Here is an 18,225-nt window from a genome sequence, read left to right on the forward strand (position 1 = left end):
AGTTGGGGACCACTGGTTTAGACAACTGCACTGGGAGGCCGTTAATTGAGATTGCAGAGCAGACCCGGCTGTAGAAAAACATTTCATGGGGGCCATTAAATTTTTTCAAGGGGGCACTTGCCAAAAATTGATTCCCGCCGCGTGCTGAAGCTGCACTACTGGTACTTGGTTACTGATTACTACATGTAAGACCAACAATTATGTTCGTTGTTATTGTAATGATATGTGTTTGAAATTATTCAATCAATCAATCAACCAATGTTTATTTATATAGCCCTAAATCACAAGTGTCTCAAAGGGCTGCACAAGCCACAACGACATCCGCGGTACAGAGCCCACATAAGGGCAAGGAAAAACTCACAACCCCAATGGGACGTCGATGTGAATGACTATGAGAAACCTTGGAGAGGACTGCATATGTGGGTAACCCCCCCCCCCCCCCTCTAGGGGAGACCGGATGCAATGGACGTCGAGTGGGTCTGACATAATATTGTGAAAGTCCAGTCCATCAATCAATCAATCAATGTTTATTTATATAGCCCTGAATCACAAGTGTCTCAAAGGGCTGCACGAGCCACAACGACATCCTCGGTACAGAGCCCACATAAGGGCAAGGAAAAACTCACCCCAGTGGGACGTCAATTTGAATGACTATGAGAAACCTTGGAGAGGACCGCATATGTGGGTAACCCCCCCCCATCTAGGGGAGACCGAAAGCAATGGATGTCGAGTGGGTCTGACATAATATTGTGAAAGTCCAGTCCATAGTGGATCCAACATATCAGCGAAAGTCCAGTCCATAGTAGATCTAACATAATAGTGAGAGTCCAGTCCATAGTGGGGCCAGCCTTTATTGTGTCCAACAATTGAAAGAGTTGGCCATTTCTATACAATGAATGAGATTGTAAAGGACTGTTATTGATTCGATGTTGATGTGCTAAAACATCTTTCTTGTTTAAAAGCCACATAAAATATTAACTGTTCTTTGTTCAAGCACATAATACATATTAATAAAGTGTTTGGATGTATTCATTAAATCAAACCTTTCTTGCCAAAAAGGGATTCAAAGTAACATTTTGATATTGACACATCTCGTCTGTGCATACTGTACATTACTAGAATAACCTTAGGAGATGCACAAATGAGATGTGTCAATATGAAAATATTATTCTGAATCACTTTGGCAAACATAAGTTGTCGTTTGGCCTGGGGTATATGTCAGCTTTTTACTTTACTTCAACACGTAAATAGTACAGTATGTACTTTATTATCATATATGTAACTCTCTTGGGGTATACAAGTAATTTATGGATTCCTCTTTGGCACCCAAGAATACATTGATTTAATGAGTACATCCAAACACTTGATTAATATTTATTATGTACATTAACAAAGAACAGTTAATATTGTATGTAGCTTATAAAAAACAACAACAACAACATTGGATCTACAACGGTTCTTAGCAATCTCATTATTACCGTTAAAAATGGCCAACTCTTTTATTTTTCAGACACAATAAAGGCTTAAATAATTTCAAACACATATCGTTACAATAACCATGAATGTAAGTGGTTTTCAGATCTTACATGTAGTAATCAGTTGTTGACAGACAAAGGCCCAGCAAGGTTGGTTGGTTTAGCGATCAATGCGCGCTCACGCAGCGGGAATAATAGATTTAACTTACAGATGCTGATGGCATCATAGGAGTAAAAATCAAATGAGTCCTATTTACTTAATCCCAGTTGTACACATAATATGATGTGGAAAATGTTAAAGCCACACATTTTGGTTTCGTTTTTGGCAGGGACTCCTGACTTCCTCATCTGAAGAGGAAAAGCGTTTGGTTGGCTGTTATTCGTAACACACACCTCTTTCGATGTACGCCGTTAACGGAGCAGTCATTGGATATACTCTGAACTTGTCCCACCCATCGACAAGACAAAAATAAATATGATTGGATTTCATTTCTGTCAACCTTTTTTGGCTCATCGTGTTATCGTATTAGTCAACATGTATTTGTTTTGATTAAATATCGTCCTATTTTTTCCTGCCCCGATGTAAAAAAAACAAAAACAAAAACAGCCTCCAGCCTAGGGCGGGCACGGCTGACTCTGTGGGCGGGACTGTTCCAGAGTATTACAAAGTCGATATTGGAGAAACAAAGAAAACATTGTTAAAATAGTTTGAAAGTTCAGTTAGTTAAAATTGGCATTCTGAAGGCAGAAGTGTTGCCTGCAGGTGTCATTGCTTTGACTACTGAGCAGCAGAAAGACTTGCTTTTGTTGCAAATGCAGGCTGAGCATGAAACTGAGAAAATGCGAGTGGGTTTGAGAAAATGCGAGTACAGGCGTGAAGCGAGAAAAAGAAGCAGGATCTGGAAATTGCTAAATTTGAGACAGGGCAGTCTTGGGGATAGTTTAACTGGCCCAGGATCAGTGTACATTGGGAGCGCAAGGAGAAAAGGAGGGTCTTAGTGATTTGAGGCTTGTTCTTGAGTTCAATGAGAAAGACCCTGAAACTTTTTTTCCCCCTATTTGAGAGTTTAGCAGAGGCTCGTGGCTGGTCTGAGGCTACATGTATGTTAATCCTACAATGGAATTTGGTAGGGAAAGCACAGCAAGAGTTTTCAGCATTGAGTAGTGCTGACAGAGGTCCATACTGTATCTTGAAGTTAAAGCGGCAGTGCTTAAAGAGTACGAGTTGTGCCCGAGGAGTAGAGGCAATGTTTTTGTGGTCGGAACTGTTTTATTTTATTATTTATTTTTAATAAATCTGCAAAATAAAAAAATTTAAACGTTTCACGTTGTCATTATGGGGCACTGTAATTATAATTTTGAGGACAAACAGGAATAAGACAGTAACATAACATGGTAAAGTAAAGCGCTGCGAATACTTTACGGATGCACTGAATAAATAAAAATATATTTTTAAAAAGTCTATTTTTGAAAATGTACTGTATATACCGATCCACAATCGGGATAAATAAGAATCGCTGTTCCGATGAGGTGGCGACTTGTCCAGGGTGTACCCCGCCTTCCGCCCGGATGCAGCTGAGATAGGCTCCAGCACCCCCCGCGACCTCAAAAAAAGGGACAGGACAAGCGGTAGAAAATGGATGGATGGATGGATGTTCCGATGTGAAAGTATTTTTGTTTTTCAGCATCCCTAATGAATCTCTAGATCCCCAATGTCTTATATTCGGGTCAATACAGTTGTTGTTGTGTGAATAAATAATAAAATAACAATGTTCAGTAGAAAGTAAGACTTTTGAGACTTATTTGTAAATTGTTGTTTTGATCTTGTGTTGTTAAAGGTCAATACAGTACAGTGATAATTATGTTTCCTCATGCTCCCTGTTTCATATTTCAGCAAAATTTTGCTCCAATGTTCCTGTACCGTCTTGGTTATCGTACGGCCAAATGTTGTGTATGACAAACTAGTCTGTTTGCCTGCGTAATTCAGCGATACCAATTGCCTAAACAAACAATCCCACGATGGTGACTCTGTCTTTTTCTTTTTTAATTAATACGATTATAAAATAAAACACCAGAGGGCCAAAGAAAGTAGTGAGTGCCAGCACTTTCACAAAGAAGGTGAGAAAAACTCTTTGAATTCGAGACAGAACTTGTAGCAAAGTACAAAAGTGGGACACTTCCCACTCCTCCTTTCTCTCCACTCATCGCCGTCTTTGCCAACAAAAATCTAAAAATGAAATCAAAAGTGACGTTAAATGTTACAGCATGTAAAACTACAATTATTTTCAAAACATGTGTTTTGTGTCCATATTTTTGGGTGTCTGGAATGAATTAACGTAATTTCTGGACTGCAAGCCACAGCTTTTTTTCCCTCACGCTTTGAACCCTGCACTTTATACAATAATGAGGTTAATGCATGCTTTTTTCCCCCTGGATCACAAGTTTCACCCACCACCAATAAATTTAGCCTCGTCCCATCAGACCAATAGCCAAATGGTGGAGCAATGAAATTGTTCACATTATCGAATGCACTCACCCATTTAGGGCATTATGGACTGAAGAAACACCAAAATTCACAAAACGCAGTCCCAAAACTCAAGACAATAGACCCAGCCATGGGAAAAAGAAACGGTCGTCGCACGGAACGGAAATACATCACCACTAACAGATTCCGAAAAGCCGGACTGCCGCGCAAAGACTAGAAGGTGTATGCCAGGGACATTCAACTAAATTGTTGTGGGGAGCACATTTCCAGAAAGCTGAGGACCCTTCACTATAATTCTTATTATATATATTTCAGAACCCCAGTGTCCTCTAAAGTAGCCATTTAATTTTTGTCTATTAATTTTGTCAGACCTACAGGAGCGCTCTGCTGTTTTTAAGGTCCTTTGGCAACATTGTAAGTTTCTAGTCTTTTCAACAGAGCTGGACCTGAAGCCCATATGATGAAAAAGAGAGGACTTAAAATATAATATTGAGGAACACTACTAATTTAACTAAAGAAGTTGACTACTGACTGCATCTGAAGTAAACAAGCTACAGCCACACCTAACTTGCATAAATCACATTACGAAAAACAATTGTATCAACCAAAAAGGAGAGGACTTAAAGGAATGCCTCAGTTATTTAAATCACAAGTTTGGACCCCAGAGTTGTATATTTGCTAGCAAGTTTAAAATGTCAATGCAAAGATCTGCCAATGTGTTTACAGCGGTCCAAGTTCCTCTATACATCAGGACCACTCAAGTGTTTTTAGGAATTTGTTGAGGCAAAAATGTTTGCCTCACAAGTTTTGAACTGAACTTGCGGGGGGTATGGTGTGATTCCTGGGCTGGATTTGACCCCCTAGGCCACAAGTTGAATAGCCCTGGTCTTGGCCGTGTTACAGACACTGTCCTTCGGTAAATTTGTGAACGAACACAAGTGCCTAAATAAATGTTCATGTTTCAATGTGTACACCTGCAGCTTTTAGACTTGGCCAATATATGTACAGCATTACATTTGTCCAAACTAGGGCTGTCAAAGTTAATGCGAAACTTTAATTTCCTTAAGTTTCTTTAAGTTTTTTAATGTATGATTAACGCACACGCGTCCTTTTTGACTCTTGGAACGTTCCGTACCGAGGAAAAATTGGCTGCGTTCACCAGTTACTAAAGAGCCTCAAGTGGCAAAATACTGAGTAGAAATGGACAAAGAAAGGGGTACATTATGGAACTATCAGGTTCAAAGCCATGACAAGTGAGTCGTGAGCTGTCTTCACTGGAGCAAATGCCTGCTGCGTGTGTCGTTCACACAGGTGGGTGGAACGTCACTTCTGTGTTTAGATTACAGTTAAGGCACAATACTAACATAACACCTGTGTTACATCAAAAATGACTGTGACTGGTTTATTAAAATGGCATAAAAGCTTAACAGAAATGTGAAATGGTAAGCAAGAAGTTGAAAGGGGACTTTTTTTTAATGCAGTTAGGTCCGTCGTCAAGACACCTTCTCAAACCAATCACAATTTTCCAGCTTCAAAATAAAAGTGCTATGCTTCATATCCGATTTAACTACAGAGACAAAATAAGAATGTCTTATATTAAGATAATGCTTTGTCAAATAAGTTTTGTAATATATTCTGTGATATTTCTACCTAAATAGGCTCCAGCGACCCCCCGCGACCCCAAAAGGGACAAGCGGTAGAAAATGGATGGATGGATGGATAAATACTAGTACATTAGTTGATGAATGTGGGGATAGCTGAAATATTGTGTAAATTAAAAAAAAAAAAGTTCTGGTTGATACTCCTCCGTTACAGAATGTTTAACAGGCAAAATATTACACATTATTAATAAATAGAGAAGGATAAAACATTGTCATGCAGCGATAAGAATAGCATTAACTTTACAACATGTAATGTAAAGAATATCAGAAACATTTATTCAGGTAGAAATATCATAGATTACCTTACTATCAATCTTTGACGATCAAAGCATGATCGGAACAATCAATAGTTTGTTTTATTAATGCGTGAAACTGATATCTAAAAATACCAGCAGGAATACAAATTCTGTAATCCTGGAAACCCAACATTGGGCAAGACACCAACACACTGCAGACATTTTTTTTATTGTCATTAAAAGCGTGTTTGTACACTTATTAATGATGAAAAATTATATCTATCTGCTATTAATCGCAGTAAATTTTGAGAGAACTATGAACAAAATGTGATTAATCGAGATTAAATATTTTACTCGTTTGACAGCCGTAGTCCAAACATTAGGTAGTTACGGCTTATATTTAGATGCGCTCTTAGCCCGGAAATGAGGGTAATTGGATCTACATCATTTCTAATGGGAAAAATTGCTTTGATTTTTGTACGATTCGGCTTTCATTGGACCTTTTGGAACTAATTACTAATAAGAAAAACGGAGATGTCACAGAACTATCTTCAATGTCATGTCCCAACTCCTCCATTAATAATTAGATGTTCTTTGTGCCAAGTTGACAAAGCAAATGGCGGCTAACCAACCGCAGCGCCGACTTGGACAAAGACAGTGACAGAGACGAAACCTGCTGGACGGCGGCGCGAACCCGAGCCCCGGGACAGCTTGGTTTCTAAAAATAACATAAATTTGTTCTGCGAGGCTGACGCACAGGGGGTGAAATGAGGTGATTGTGTGCTACTTGCTGAAGGGAACCAACATTAGCATTTGACACAGATAACTTTCAAAACCAAGATTTTTTTTTCTTTTACCCTGATGTGCACACACTTTATTGACCTCAAGATAATTAAGATCTACACCAGTGATTCGCAAACTGTGGTACGCGTACCACGAGGGGTACGCAGGCGCCAAAGAATCACTTGATTAAATATTCAAACACAGTGTTACTATTTAAACTGTTTGTAATGTTACGGTGGCCAAACATATAATATACTAAATATATACTAAATAAAACCTCTGCCTTGTTTTTAATTTAGGCCTACTACTCTACTGTATTTTAATGTTGGTCATTATTGTGGTACTTGGAGAGCCAAGTGTTTTCCGAGGTAGAACGTGGTGATATACGTTTGAGAACCACTGGTCTACACTGACCATACAAACAGTACATTAGTAGAATGATGCAATTGAGGCCAAGGTGCTCTTAGACTGAGGCAAAGGTCCGAGTATACTCACGGTGATGCTGGGGCCAAACCCGGAACCGGGCTGAGGGCTGGCGGCGCTGATGTAGTTGCCCACAGCTGAGTCCTGGCTGCTGGGTCCGTACAGATCTGCCACAGGCCCTGGGCTGTTGGCGCCGTGGAAAGCTCCGGGCCTTGACGGGTTGGCGCCTGCATGCAAACACAATATGGAGCGGAGCAGCTCAGAAATGATCAACTGTGGTCTTCTCACTAGAACTCATCACTGGATTTGTGTCATTTGAGACAAAGACAGATTTTGGCTTAGTCTTGTGTTCAATCACATCAAAGAATGAGTGAGTCCAGTATGATGTTCAATTCATGTTAGCTCAACATGCTTATTATGCATCACTTTGAAACATGCACAACACAAAGCAAGCACACTGCTAGAAATACTCCCAGCATGCTTTGCGACTCTAAGTCAGATTGCAGCGCCATCATGCATAATGAGAAGAAGGACCTGCCTTCCGCCCGATTGTAGCTGAGATAGGCTCCAGCGCCCCCCGCGACCCCAAAGGGAATAAGCGGTAGAAAATGGATGGATGGATGGACTTGTTTCCTATTTGAGTTGATTGCTGTTTTATTGTATTGTATGACACAATAAACATTGCTACTGCTTCTGCAAACATTTTACGTCAACTTGTCAGTTCTGCAGTAACTTCGGGAGTAAAACGTGAGCGAGACAAGAGAAAGAAGGCATCGGGGGAAATATAAAAGCTTGACCCGAGTTCATTTGCAGGTCTGAACGCAGGGGAGGGAAAAAGGAAACACTGAACATGATCTACCACCTTTGCCCTGCGAGTAAGAGCAAGTCAGAATAATGAAACGACAATCCAGACGAATACTAAAGGCCTGTAAGAGTGGGATGAGAGGGAAAAAAAAGGACAGCCAGGTAGGGAGAAAAATGTGAATCTCTTCACAGCAATCTCCTCTGCTGTCAGCTTCACCTTTGTATTGCCCTCATTCTCGGCTGCTTTCAAAGGAAGAATCCGCAACAAAAAAGCTTGATCGTATGCTCATAAACTATGGCGAATGTGTGTATGTGTCAGGTAAACACTGAGTGGCTGCAGGCTATAATATTCTTGTTAAATTGCCATGCTTGGTGTGAGCAATAACACTAAATACACTTTTAATGGATTCTGCTACTGTTTAACTGTGAGGCCTTTTTACAGTGAGCAGCTACTTATCTCGGCTGCACACGCCTGCTACAATTTATTTTTTATTTTTTATTTATTTTTCTGCAATTATTTATTGTCACAGGTGATTCAAAGGTGTGACTGTGCCTACATTTTTTTAAACACACACACATATATATATATATATATATATATATATATATATATATATATATATATATATATATATATATATATATATATATATATATATATATATATATATATATATATATATATATATATATATATATACACCTGTATATATATATACATACATGTGTTAGGGATGTCAAAGTTATGGCGTTAACACATAATAACGGAACAAATGAGGCATCATGTTTAAATGCAGATTAATCACGCACACATGCTCCCTTATTGTAACTGATACGATTAATGATGAGATCAATTCATACGCCAGCGCAAAGATGAGAGAAGAGACGCCGACTGGTGTGCTCACTGGCAAATTTCACTTAAAAATAAAGACAGGACTTTGGCTAAAACTGTTCTTAAGTTTTGAACAAATAAATGGAATGCATTCAAGTAACACATTTAAAAATGTTCCTGTAGAACACTCTATCAATTACATTGCATTTCTGTCCAAATATCAGGGTCCTTTAAAAAGGTATTTTTAACTATGTAAGCAAGTAATTTACTGCAATTGATCGCAATGAATCAAAATTTACAAGTGTGATTAATGTGATTTAAAAAATGTTTAATTTGACAGCGTATACTGTTTATATATATATATATATATATATATATATATATATATATATATATATATATATATATATATATATATATATATATATATATATATATATATGAATAGTGATCGATTAATTAATTACAATCTGTATTTAATTGATCTAATTAATCTCTCTTTTAATCTAACCTAAAATGCTTAATTTGAGGTACCGTAAGTATTTTGTTTACGATAGATATATAAACAAAAAAGTAATTAATTTTTTTAACAGATTTGAAGCTTGTGAAATAGATGTGTGTTACGCAAAAAAAAGAAAAAAAAAGAAGCCTTGCTAAAAACAAAGCATTATTCAAACAAAACACACGCCTGACAAGTCTTAAATTTATTATAGATATTCTACACTGTGTTACACTATTTAGTCGGCATAATTTGTCAAACGTGTTATATTAAGCTGCTAGCAAGTCTAGTGACAAAGTGAGACCTCTTTGTCCCCATGACTACATAGCATCTTTGTGCAGCACACTGCTAGTCAAGCATAAGACCATGGCCAGGCAACTCGCATACAGAAAACGTTTAGTTAGAGGTAAACAAATCCTATTTTGCTTAACACAATTAACAAATCTAGCGCGCTAAATATGACTGTAACTAATTAATAGCAATTGGCGTGGTAATTTGACACCCATAATATATATATATATACTGTATATATATATATATATATATATACACATACACACACATTTCTCAAAAAGTCACATACATGTGCTTTTTTCTGAAAAGAAAAACACATTTAATAATTTTATGATCCATAAACTAATACCAAATAGCTGGTGCACTCTCACGATAGCAAAGAATTATTTAAAATATATCTTCCAGGAAACAAAACATTTTCTCATTGAATTTAAGTGCGTTGTTTTTGCAGATACATATTTTTTTATATTTTTAATCTGTTTATTTTTATTTTAATTTTTATTTTATCTTGTCCCCTTTTCATCCTCACAATTCCCCCCTCTGCCCCCCCCCCCCCCCCCCACTTTTTTTTTCTTTTCCTATCCCCTCCTGCTAGGGTTCGGCTGCACCAAACACAAAATATATCCAAACATTTCATAAAGTCAAATACAAATAAGGCAACAATAGAAGTTTCCCACACTTCTCTTTAGTAAAGTAAACGTGTAAGGCAGATATGGGCATCTACATCAACAATATGATTTGCCTGAGCGGCTGGACAGAACAGATACAAAAAAATAAAAAAATAAAATAATATATTTATATATATTTTTTTACTTGGGACGTGGAAGCTGGCAGGCCGTAGTTTGGGGATCCCTGCTTTAATCCAATTCAGATTTTCATCAGGCTTCTAACTGAATAGAATATTTTATAAAATTGTGATAAAATCAACGTGCATGCCTTTTACTTGTTACAGAGGCAGAAAAAGGATGTTTTTTGTCAGGCTTGTCCCTGACAGTTTAGTTATGTTTTGGTTTTTCCTCTGTCATTTCCTGTCAGCGCTCTTATTTTGGTTATTTCCTGATTGTCTCCCTGAGTGCTGCTTCCCCTCAGCTGCGGCTGATTGGCACCTGGCCACACCTGGTGTCAATCAGCCAGCTGCTATTTAAACCTGCCTTTCCCTCCAGTCAGTGCTGGATTATTGTAATTTCTACTGTCGTGTCGATATCGTTACAGCTACTACCTGTCGTGCTACTACTTGTCCTTGTACCTGTCGTCGTAGCGGTAAGCTGTTCCTGTTAGCTATTTGTAGTTTGCTTTCTCCTAGCTCTTTTGTTTCGTGTTTTCTTGTTAGCCATCAGCTGTTTCCACTTTTTTCTGTTTGCTGGTTCCTGTTTTCAGTTTTGGCTATTCCTAGTTCCTGGTTTGTGTTTTTACCTTTTATTTTATGAACATTAAATCATGTTTTCCTGGACAAAGCCTGCCATCTCTGCATCTTGGGGTTCGTCACCTATACCTTTGTGACATTTTTGACCTTCCTTACACTTCTATAAGCTATTCTATACCTAAAAGCAGCCCCCAAAGTCAATGTAAACAATTGCACACATGCAATATGTGAGTATTCAGTCTAAATCATCTCCCCACTGTTGTGCAGCTGTAATAGTAGCAGCCTTGTAAAAAAAAAGCTCTGTAGGGAGCATGGGATGCTCTGATAATGCGTGTTGTGTATAAAATGGAGCAACACATGCACAAGAACCTTCAGAACTCTCCACATCTGTGGAGTCGACTCTATGCAGCCTGTGTTTGTGTTTCTGCTGTTTGCTGGGCTACATTTTGCTCAGACAGGCTGTGGGAAATGCCAACATCTGCCCGAGGCAGCTGGCCAACACTTGGAGCTATTAAAAGGAGGCTTTGGATTTGTCCTCCAGCCTGCGAAGGCCACTGACAGCTCCCACACATCCCTCCTCCTCCTCCTTTCGTCATGCTTTTGCTTCTACTAGTGAAGGTGAAGTCACAACTTTGAGTCTTTTAGGGGTAACAAGGCAAGCAAGTGCGTACATGAGTCTCTTGAGACATGGCAGCTCAGCAGCACGCGTAGGTCAACCTTGTCACCTACAATGAGACACAGCAGTCCGCTAACTTGCAGCAGCTACTGTTGGGTTGCTATGCCAGTAAGCAAACAATGACTACTGCAGTGTTATTTGAAAACAACAATAGGCTCTTGACGAAGGTGCTAATATGGAGGTTTATATGTGTTGCTTTTTTCACACTGAATTCATGTATCTGATTATTTTGCGTTTGAATTTTGTGAACTGAATTTTTTTTACATCGAATAATGCTGACAATTTCATTGAATACGATTTTGTGAACAAAATGCCGGTGTTTAAAAATTCTGCATAAAGTGCCTCTTTGCCACGGCTTTGCATGAACCGTGTCACATGACTGCAAACTCGACACCTCATTGGCTGGTTCCGTGACGCCTTCGATTGGTTCAGTCTTAATTTGCTGGAAGTGGGTCTTGAGTTTTTAAACTAATATTTCTGCACTGATTTTTTTTCACAGAATTTGTATAAATACAATTTTTACTGTTGCATTTCAAAACTGAGTATTTTAACAAACATATTTTTACAACATCTTTTATTCAATGAAATTGTCGGCACAATTTAATGTAAAAAAATTAAGTTCACAAAATTCCATCCATCCATCCATCCATTTCCTACCGCTTGTCTCTTTCAGGGTCATGGGGGGTGCTGGAGCCTATCTCAGCTGAATTCAGGCGGAAGGCGGGGTACACCCTAGACAAGTCGCCACCTCATCACAGGGCCAACACAGATAGACAGGCAACATTAGCACTCACATTCACACACTAGGGCCAATTTAGTGTTGCCAATCAACCTATCCCCAGGTGCATGTCTTTGGAGGTGGGAGGAAGCCGGAGTACCCGGAGGGAACCCACGCAGTCACAGGGAGAACATGCAAACTCCACACAGAAAGATCCCGAGACCGGGATTGAACTCAGGACGTTCGTATTGTGAGGCACATGCACTAAACCCTGTTCCAACGTGCTGCCTTCACAAAATTCCAATGCAAAAAAATCAGTTACAACGATTCAGTGTCAAAAAAAGCAATGGCATTAAAGACAAAGATTACCCGTCATAGTGTTAACCCTTATTTAAATGTTGCACATTTACTTTTGGAAAGGGAGAATCAGCATAAAAGATGTGTGCATTTCTGCTCAAACCTAAATCCACAAAGCAACTATATTGAAAACTTAAATGATATAAAATAAAACGTACACTTGCTTTTTTACAATTCAGATACATTTGATAGTGTCATCACCCACTGTTGTATAGCGCACATGCAAATAAGTAAACAATCACATTCTCTGTGTCAGCAGGCCCTGCTACACAACGTCTTCAAGAAACAGAAATCAAGTTTTCAAAAAGGGGGGAAAACATGCATCAGCTTGTTTTTCAATCTTTTTCATTGACAGGCGCAGGGGGAATATCAAACAAAGAAGTTTAGGCCTTCTGCATGGAGGAATGTCATGAAAGGTGAAGACAGATGCTCATATACAAACCTGGGTTCTTAAACTGATCCGGGCTGTGTAGGTGCTGGAGGGGGGAGTTGCAGGCGGAGGTGGCATGCTCACTGTGCAGCATCTGAGCCGCCTGGGGCCCCAGGGAGCCATAGTCAGCAAAGGAGCAGGGCCCCCCCCTCTGGTCACTGGGCGCAGAGTAAAACCCATAATCGGGGAGGCCTGGGAGATACAGTAAAGGTGGGGAGGGGGACTCCATCATTGTGGAAAATCAACGTTGTCAATGTCAAAGTCAATGTCCAGATTGTCAAAAGCCCCTCCCTCCTTAAGCACTGAGCCCCCGCCCCAAGCATGTTTGGTACGCTCGCTCAGTCCCCTCTCCCGGCTCTGCCATTTTATTTGGGTATTCATTGTTTTTGCGGCACAATTGACCTGCGTTCTGTGTGTTTTTGTGCAATCATTACGGGATGGGATGAAAGCGAGGAATCATTAAAACACAGCTCAATACATTCTCATTTCAAACCAACAATTGTCTGTTGACATACCTGAAGGAAGCCTGAACGAAAGAAACACAAAAGCGCGCCAATCAATAATTAATTTAATGGCTCCTCGTTGACCGGCGAGCAGGAGATGATAAGGGGTGTGTGTGTGTGTGTGTGTGCGTGTGTGTGCGCGTGTGTGTGCATCAGCTCCAGATATATTGATGACGACTGCGGATGCATGTTCCAAAGTGTGATCCAAACACGCCCCCCCCCACCCCCCCACCACACCCCTGCACTTCTAACGTTCTCTTTGACACAGATGGTGGATTATCAACAGTTTAGAAAATGTCATTCAGCAGTAAGTCGTGCTGACATTTATTGCATGTCCTCTTAATCGGAGACAAGCTGCTGGTGGAAAGAGGGCAATTAAAGCAAACGTCTCCTTACGCCTCGTAGATAGCAGCCTTAATCTACTCAGGAGGGACTCAGCCCGGTGACACCATCTCAAGCCAACATGCCCCGCTGTGTGTTTGTGTTTTTATTTGGCCCGCGGAGCAAACAGCCATTCAGAGCCACTTCACCTCTCCCCACTCGGAACGAGAAAGTCCACTTGTGCCAAATGGAATGCGAGCAGCAGCAGCCATATTTCTCCCACCAGAGCTTTCTAGCACTCTGATCTCGCCACTTGTGGGCTGTCGGCCCACTCATCAAATTATAGGATCCAAATGCAGCAGGCTTCCCACGTACGTCACATAACGCCTGACACATTGAACAAAGCTCAAGAGCCAATCATTACATTTAGTTCACTTAGACAAATGTCACAGAATATTGATTGGCCTCGCTAATGAGGGACGACTGGATCGATGGAATCATTTTAACGGAGGCTAAAAACATTTGAAGATATAACTAACCATGTTACTGGGAATACATATAGAATACCAAATATGGCAGCGGGCTTTCCGAGGTTCTTTTGACATGCACTCCATCTTGTTAGGGACTAAACAAATGTGCAAAGTTCACTTTCATACATAACTGGACTGATGCAGAACTACTGACAATAAACCTGAAATGACCTGACGCTATTTTGGTAACTATTATAAACTGTACATACCAAATATCGTATTTTCTAAGCTAAAGCCGCACCCACAAAATTTTATAAGAAAAATTAAAAATGTTTACATCTATTAGCCACACTGGATTATAAAATGCAGATATAGAAGATTTTGTAAATGCTTATTTATATCCCTTAATTATTTCCAAACAGTGCCTGTCACATGGTAGTAAAACGGCTGATCAAACAACACAGAAGTTATCATCATGGACCCACAAGCTGCAGAAGCTCGCTCTCCAATCAGCTAAACAGACTCAAAGAGACGTTTTGGGGAATTTACCAAACGAAAACAATACAAAAATAATGCCATTGTAAGTTAATTATATTAACACAGACACCTTTAAACGTGTAAACATATTCGCTAACGTTACAACTCAAGCTTGATTACATTACGATAGCATGTACAAATATGCATGGAAACACGCCTATACAGTCATCACACATGGGACGGTTTAGTAAGTATGAATTGGTTGTTATATTGTAAAACTAACCAAACGTTGCTTGGAGTGATGAATGAAGAATTCATACAAGTAGAAACGCTATGGACAAATATACTTCCGGTTCAAGGCACATAACAGGAAGTACATTTTCAACCCGCGGTTACCTGCAGTGAGAGAACTCATCCAAAAGATGCCGCCATACCACAAACGATAACACACCTTTTCAGTGTCTCTGTCGGTTTAATATGAAAACTATTTGGTGAATACAAAATATTATGGCCGTTAGGGAAAAAAATCCATAAATTAGCTGCACTGTTTTATAAGCCGCTGTGTTCAAAATGTGGGGAAAAAAGTAGCAACTTATAGCCCAAAAAATACAGTAGTACGGATGTTGCTATATAACCTTTTTTTACTTCTGATTCCGATATTGGCGGATTGAGTGTTAGCTAAAGTCGATATTAATCCGATGTGATATCAGCAGGAATCATAGTACATACCTGTAATCTTTTGTAGTGTGGAATGTTAGAAAATTTAAATACAATTATTCAAATAAAGGTAGGTATGAAATCAAAACCTTATGAAAGTGGAGTGTTATTTGTGTTTTGGCGACACCTAGCGGTCACAATAATTCATTAAAGGGAAACTGCACTTTTTTTTTGGAGTTTTGCCTATCATTCACAATCCTAATGTAAGACAAGCACACATGTTCAGGAGAATCCTCAAGGGGTAAACAATTTAGTCAGAACCTGCAAAAAAACAGGAAAAGAAGAGCAGACCTGGCGCTCAAAAACAAGATAAAATAAATAAAAATATGCCGCAAGTATTCTATTTTGCGTCCTTTTCTACTGATGTTTTCCTCAAGGTGCTTTAGTAAATGCTCAAAAAGCATGAAGAAACACTGACTATAGTGTCTATGGAAGAGGAAATTGTATTTATTTCATGTTTCTATTTTTGCTCATAATGTTAACCATAAAGTTTTGAAGAAATCATGGATCAGGGCAACTAAAACATGCAATTAAGTGATCAGTATACAAATGTTACATTCTTTTATCCTAACTGTCTATGGGCTCCAGTTCTGTAGATGACGGCAAACTAAGATATCGAGTCTGGCGATGGAAAGGGGGCGTTCCAAGTAGTTATCTACCGATTACTCAAAACGTATTGCTCTTAAGGGAAATGACTGCCAGATTCACTTTCAGGAGCAAAAATTCAAGAGAACTTGTTGTAGAAATTTCGGTCATCTGGAATCTATGGGTCTTTTAAGCCTAGTAATAAAAGAGTGCAGTGTCTGTGTCGTCCTTTGCTGGCAGTCTGCAGGCTGCTGGACAAAAGTACTATACTCAGACACTCATACACAAACATGTCGGCCCATTCTCAGAGCCATATATTTTCATCAGTGGCTATCTGATCCGTTATGCAGGATGAAACTGGGCAGATTGTGCCCACAGCTGCATAAGTATCACCGATCATATCAGGGAGCTGCGGACCGTCCCATTATTAATATTCACACAATCTATCCAGAACAATGGGCCTTTCTTGGGCTCCTTTTTTCACCGGCCACTAATTGGATGTAATTACTCATCTACAAAACAAATGAGCGTGCTGAGGTTGCCTTGGAGACTAGATCAGGGGACCCAGCAGTGCGAATCATTCACAGGGCTTCATTTATACTGATAATTATCTCGCCTCCCACCCGCCCCACACCATCTTTCCCTCCTACCCTCAGCGACCAAAGTTGGCTGAGAGGCGCCTGGGAGGGGGAGGGTCCTGCAGTCATCTGTTTCTGACATCATCAGGGTGGCGCTCTGCAAGTGGATAAATGTCCTGCTCTCCTTGCCACTTTGCTAGGTGACTGCTTTTAAGGAGGAATCATCAACCTTGAAAATCATGGCGGCCTTTATTTTCCTCACTTGTCAGAACATGAAACTAATCACACTGATGATAAAATACAACACCGCGTACAACCGCCGCTTCCTCTAAGGACTTTAAGTTTACAAGTGTGTTTTGAAGGCACCATCAGCAGCATATCAGCATCCTGCAGTACTCTCAGAACTGATTGACAGGCCTCTTACCATTGGCACTGCAACCTGCACTTGTAATTTGGTGGTATACTGCTGCAATCAACACTGATTGCCAACTGTTCAGAAAGGGACGGTAAATGTAAATTCTGACCAGGAATATGCCCCTTTTCTCAGTCGTTAAAAACAGAATATAGGCAGTGGCTTTGTGCCCAACTAGAGAACATTGTTTGACATCCTCGGATTAATTAATACGCTCACTGGACACTTCATTAGATACACCTACATTTTATAAAGAGATTCAATACAAGACAGTGGAAAGAAACTGTCAGAGATGTAACAATTTAACACTATGTTTATAATTAAACACATCAATAAAAAAGTTCAGCTTCACCCTACTCCTTTTCAGACATGTTGAATATTGCAAATGCAAACGTGATGAATTTTGAGGTAGCAAAACCATTATGGTGCTTTTAGTGTGCACTGTGCAATGGTGTAAACAAAAAAAAAAGTTTTTACTGTTCAGCATTTATTCAGCACTAATGGTGGTGAGGAATAAGAACATTGCTGGTAAACAAGAAGAAATGTACTGTTCCGTTATGTTAAGGACAATAATTTTATTCGAAATAAGACTGAGGACCGCAGGGACACAGGTGGGATTTTTGAACTGGCGGGCAACAATGATTTCAACTCAATCAATTATTTTTCCACTCCATGCTTGAATCTAAATGCATTATCTAAACTTAATAATATTTAATAATAAGAAGAAATGTAGTGTGAACAATAACAAAGAGGGTCTGATCTACTAAGATCCATATGTTACATGCTAAACAGCGTGTGAAAACTATAAAATTGCGTGTTCTATTAGTGGGCGCATTGCTTGTCATCTACTGAGAGTGCATGTAAAATTGATAAGTGCAAAAGTGGTGCAGATCCACTTATTTAAATCAGTTGTTTTGTGTACACTATACGAGCTACTGTATAGGAGACATTCATTTTCCTCCAATTCATGGCATCATATGCTCCAACAGTCCAACATGTGCTTTGTTATGTTGAGCAATATGCAGGACACCTTTTGGGCGATAAAGAAATGCATTCTAAACAACAGAAATTATTTATAGCACGCTGAATTTTAGGTGCGCTCTGAGTGGCGCCACTTTTGCGATAG

At 39.5% G+C, this 18,225-nt stretch overlaps 1 protein-coding gene across 7 annotated transcripts in view; it reads right to left on the reverse strand.

The window, feature by feature from the left end:
- The window catches only part of msi2b (musashi RNA-binding protein 2b), a 699,967-nt gene that overhangs the window by 18,071 nt on the left and 663,671 nt on the right, over positions 1-18,225 (reverse strand). For 5 of the 7 annotated variants that reach the window (XM_062048052.1, XM_062048049.1, XM_062048050.1 and 2 more), the window contains 2 exons: positions 13,049-13,228; positions 7,136-7,290 (listed from right to left, as the gene is read on the reverse strand). In XM_062048052.1, coding sequence (XP_061904036.1) covers positions 7,136-7,290; positions 13,049-13,228 — 335 coding nt within the window. The remainder of the gene's footprint in view (positions 1-7,135; positions 7,291-13,048; positions 13,229-18,225) is intronic. The other 2 variants (XM_062048056.1, XM_062048055.1) reach the window with 1 other exon arrangement.

Source organism: Entelurus aequoreus, linkage group LG05, assembly GCF_033978785.1.
Source record: "Entelurus aequoreus isolate RoL-2023_Sb linkage group LG05, RoL_Eaeq_v1.1, whole genome shotgun sequence".
Classification (NCBI taxonomy): domain Eukaryota; kingdom Metazoa; phylum Chordata; class Actinopteri; order Syngnathiformes; family Syngnathidae; genus Entelurus; species Entelurus aequoreus.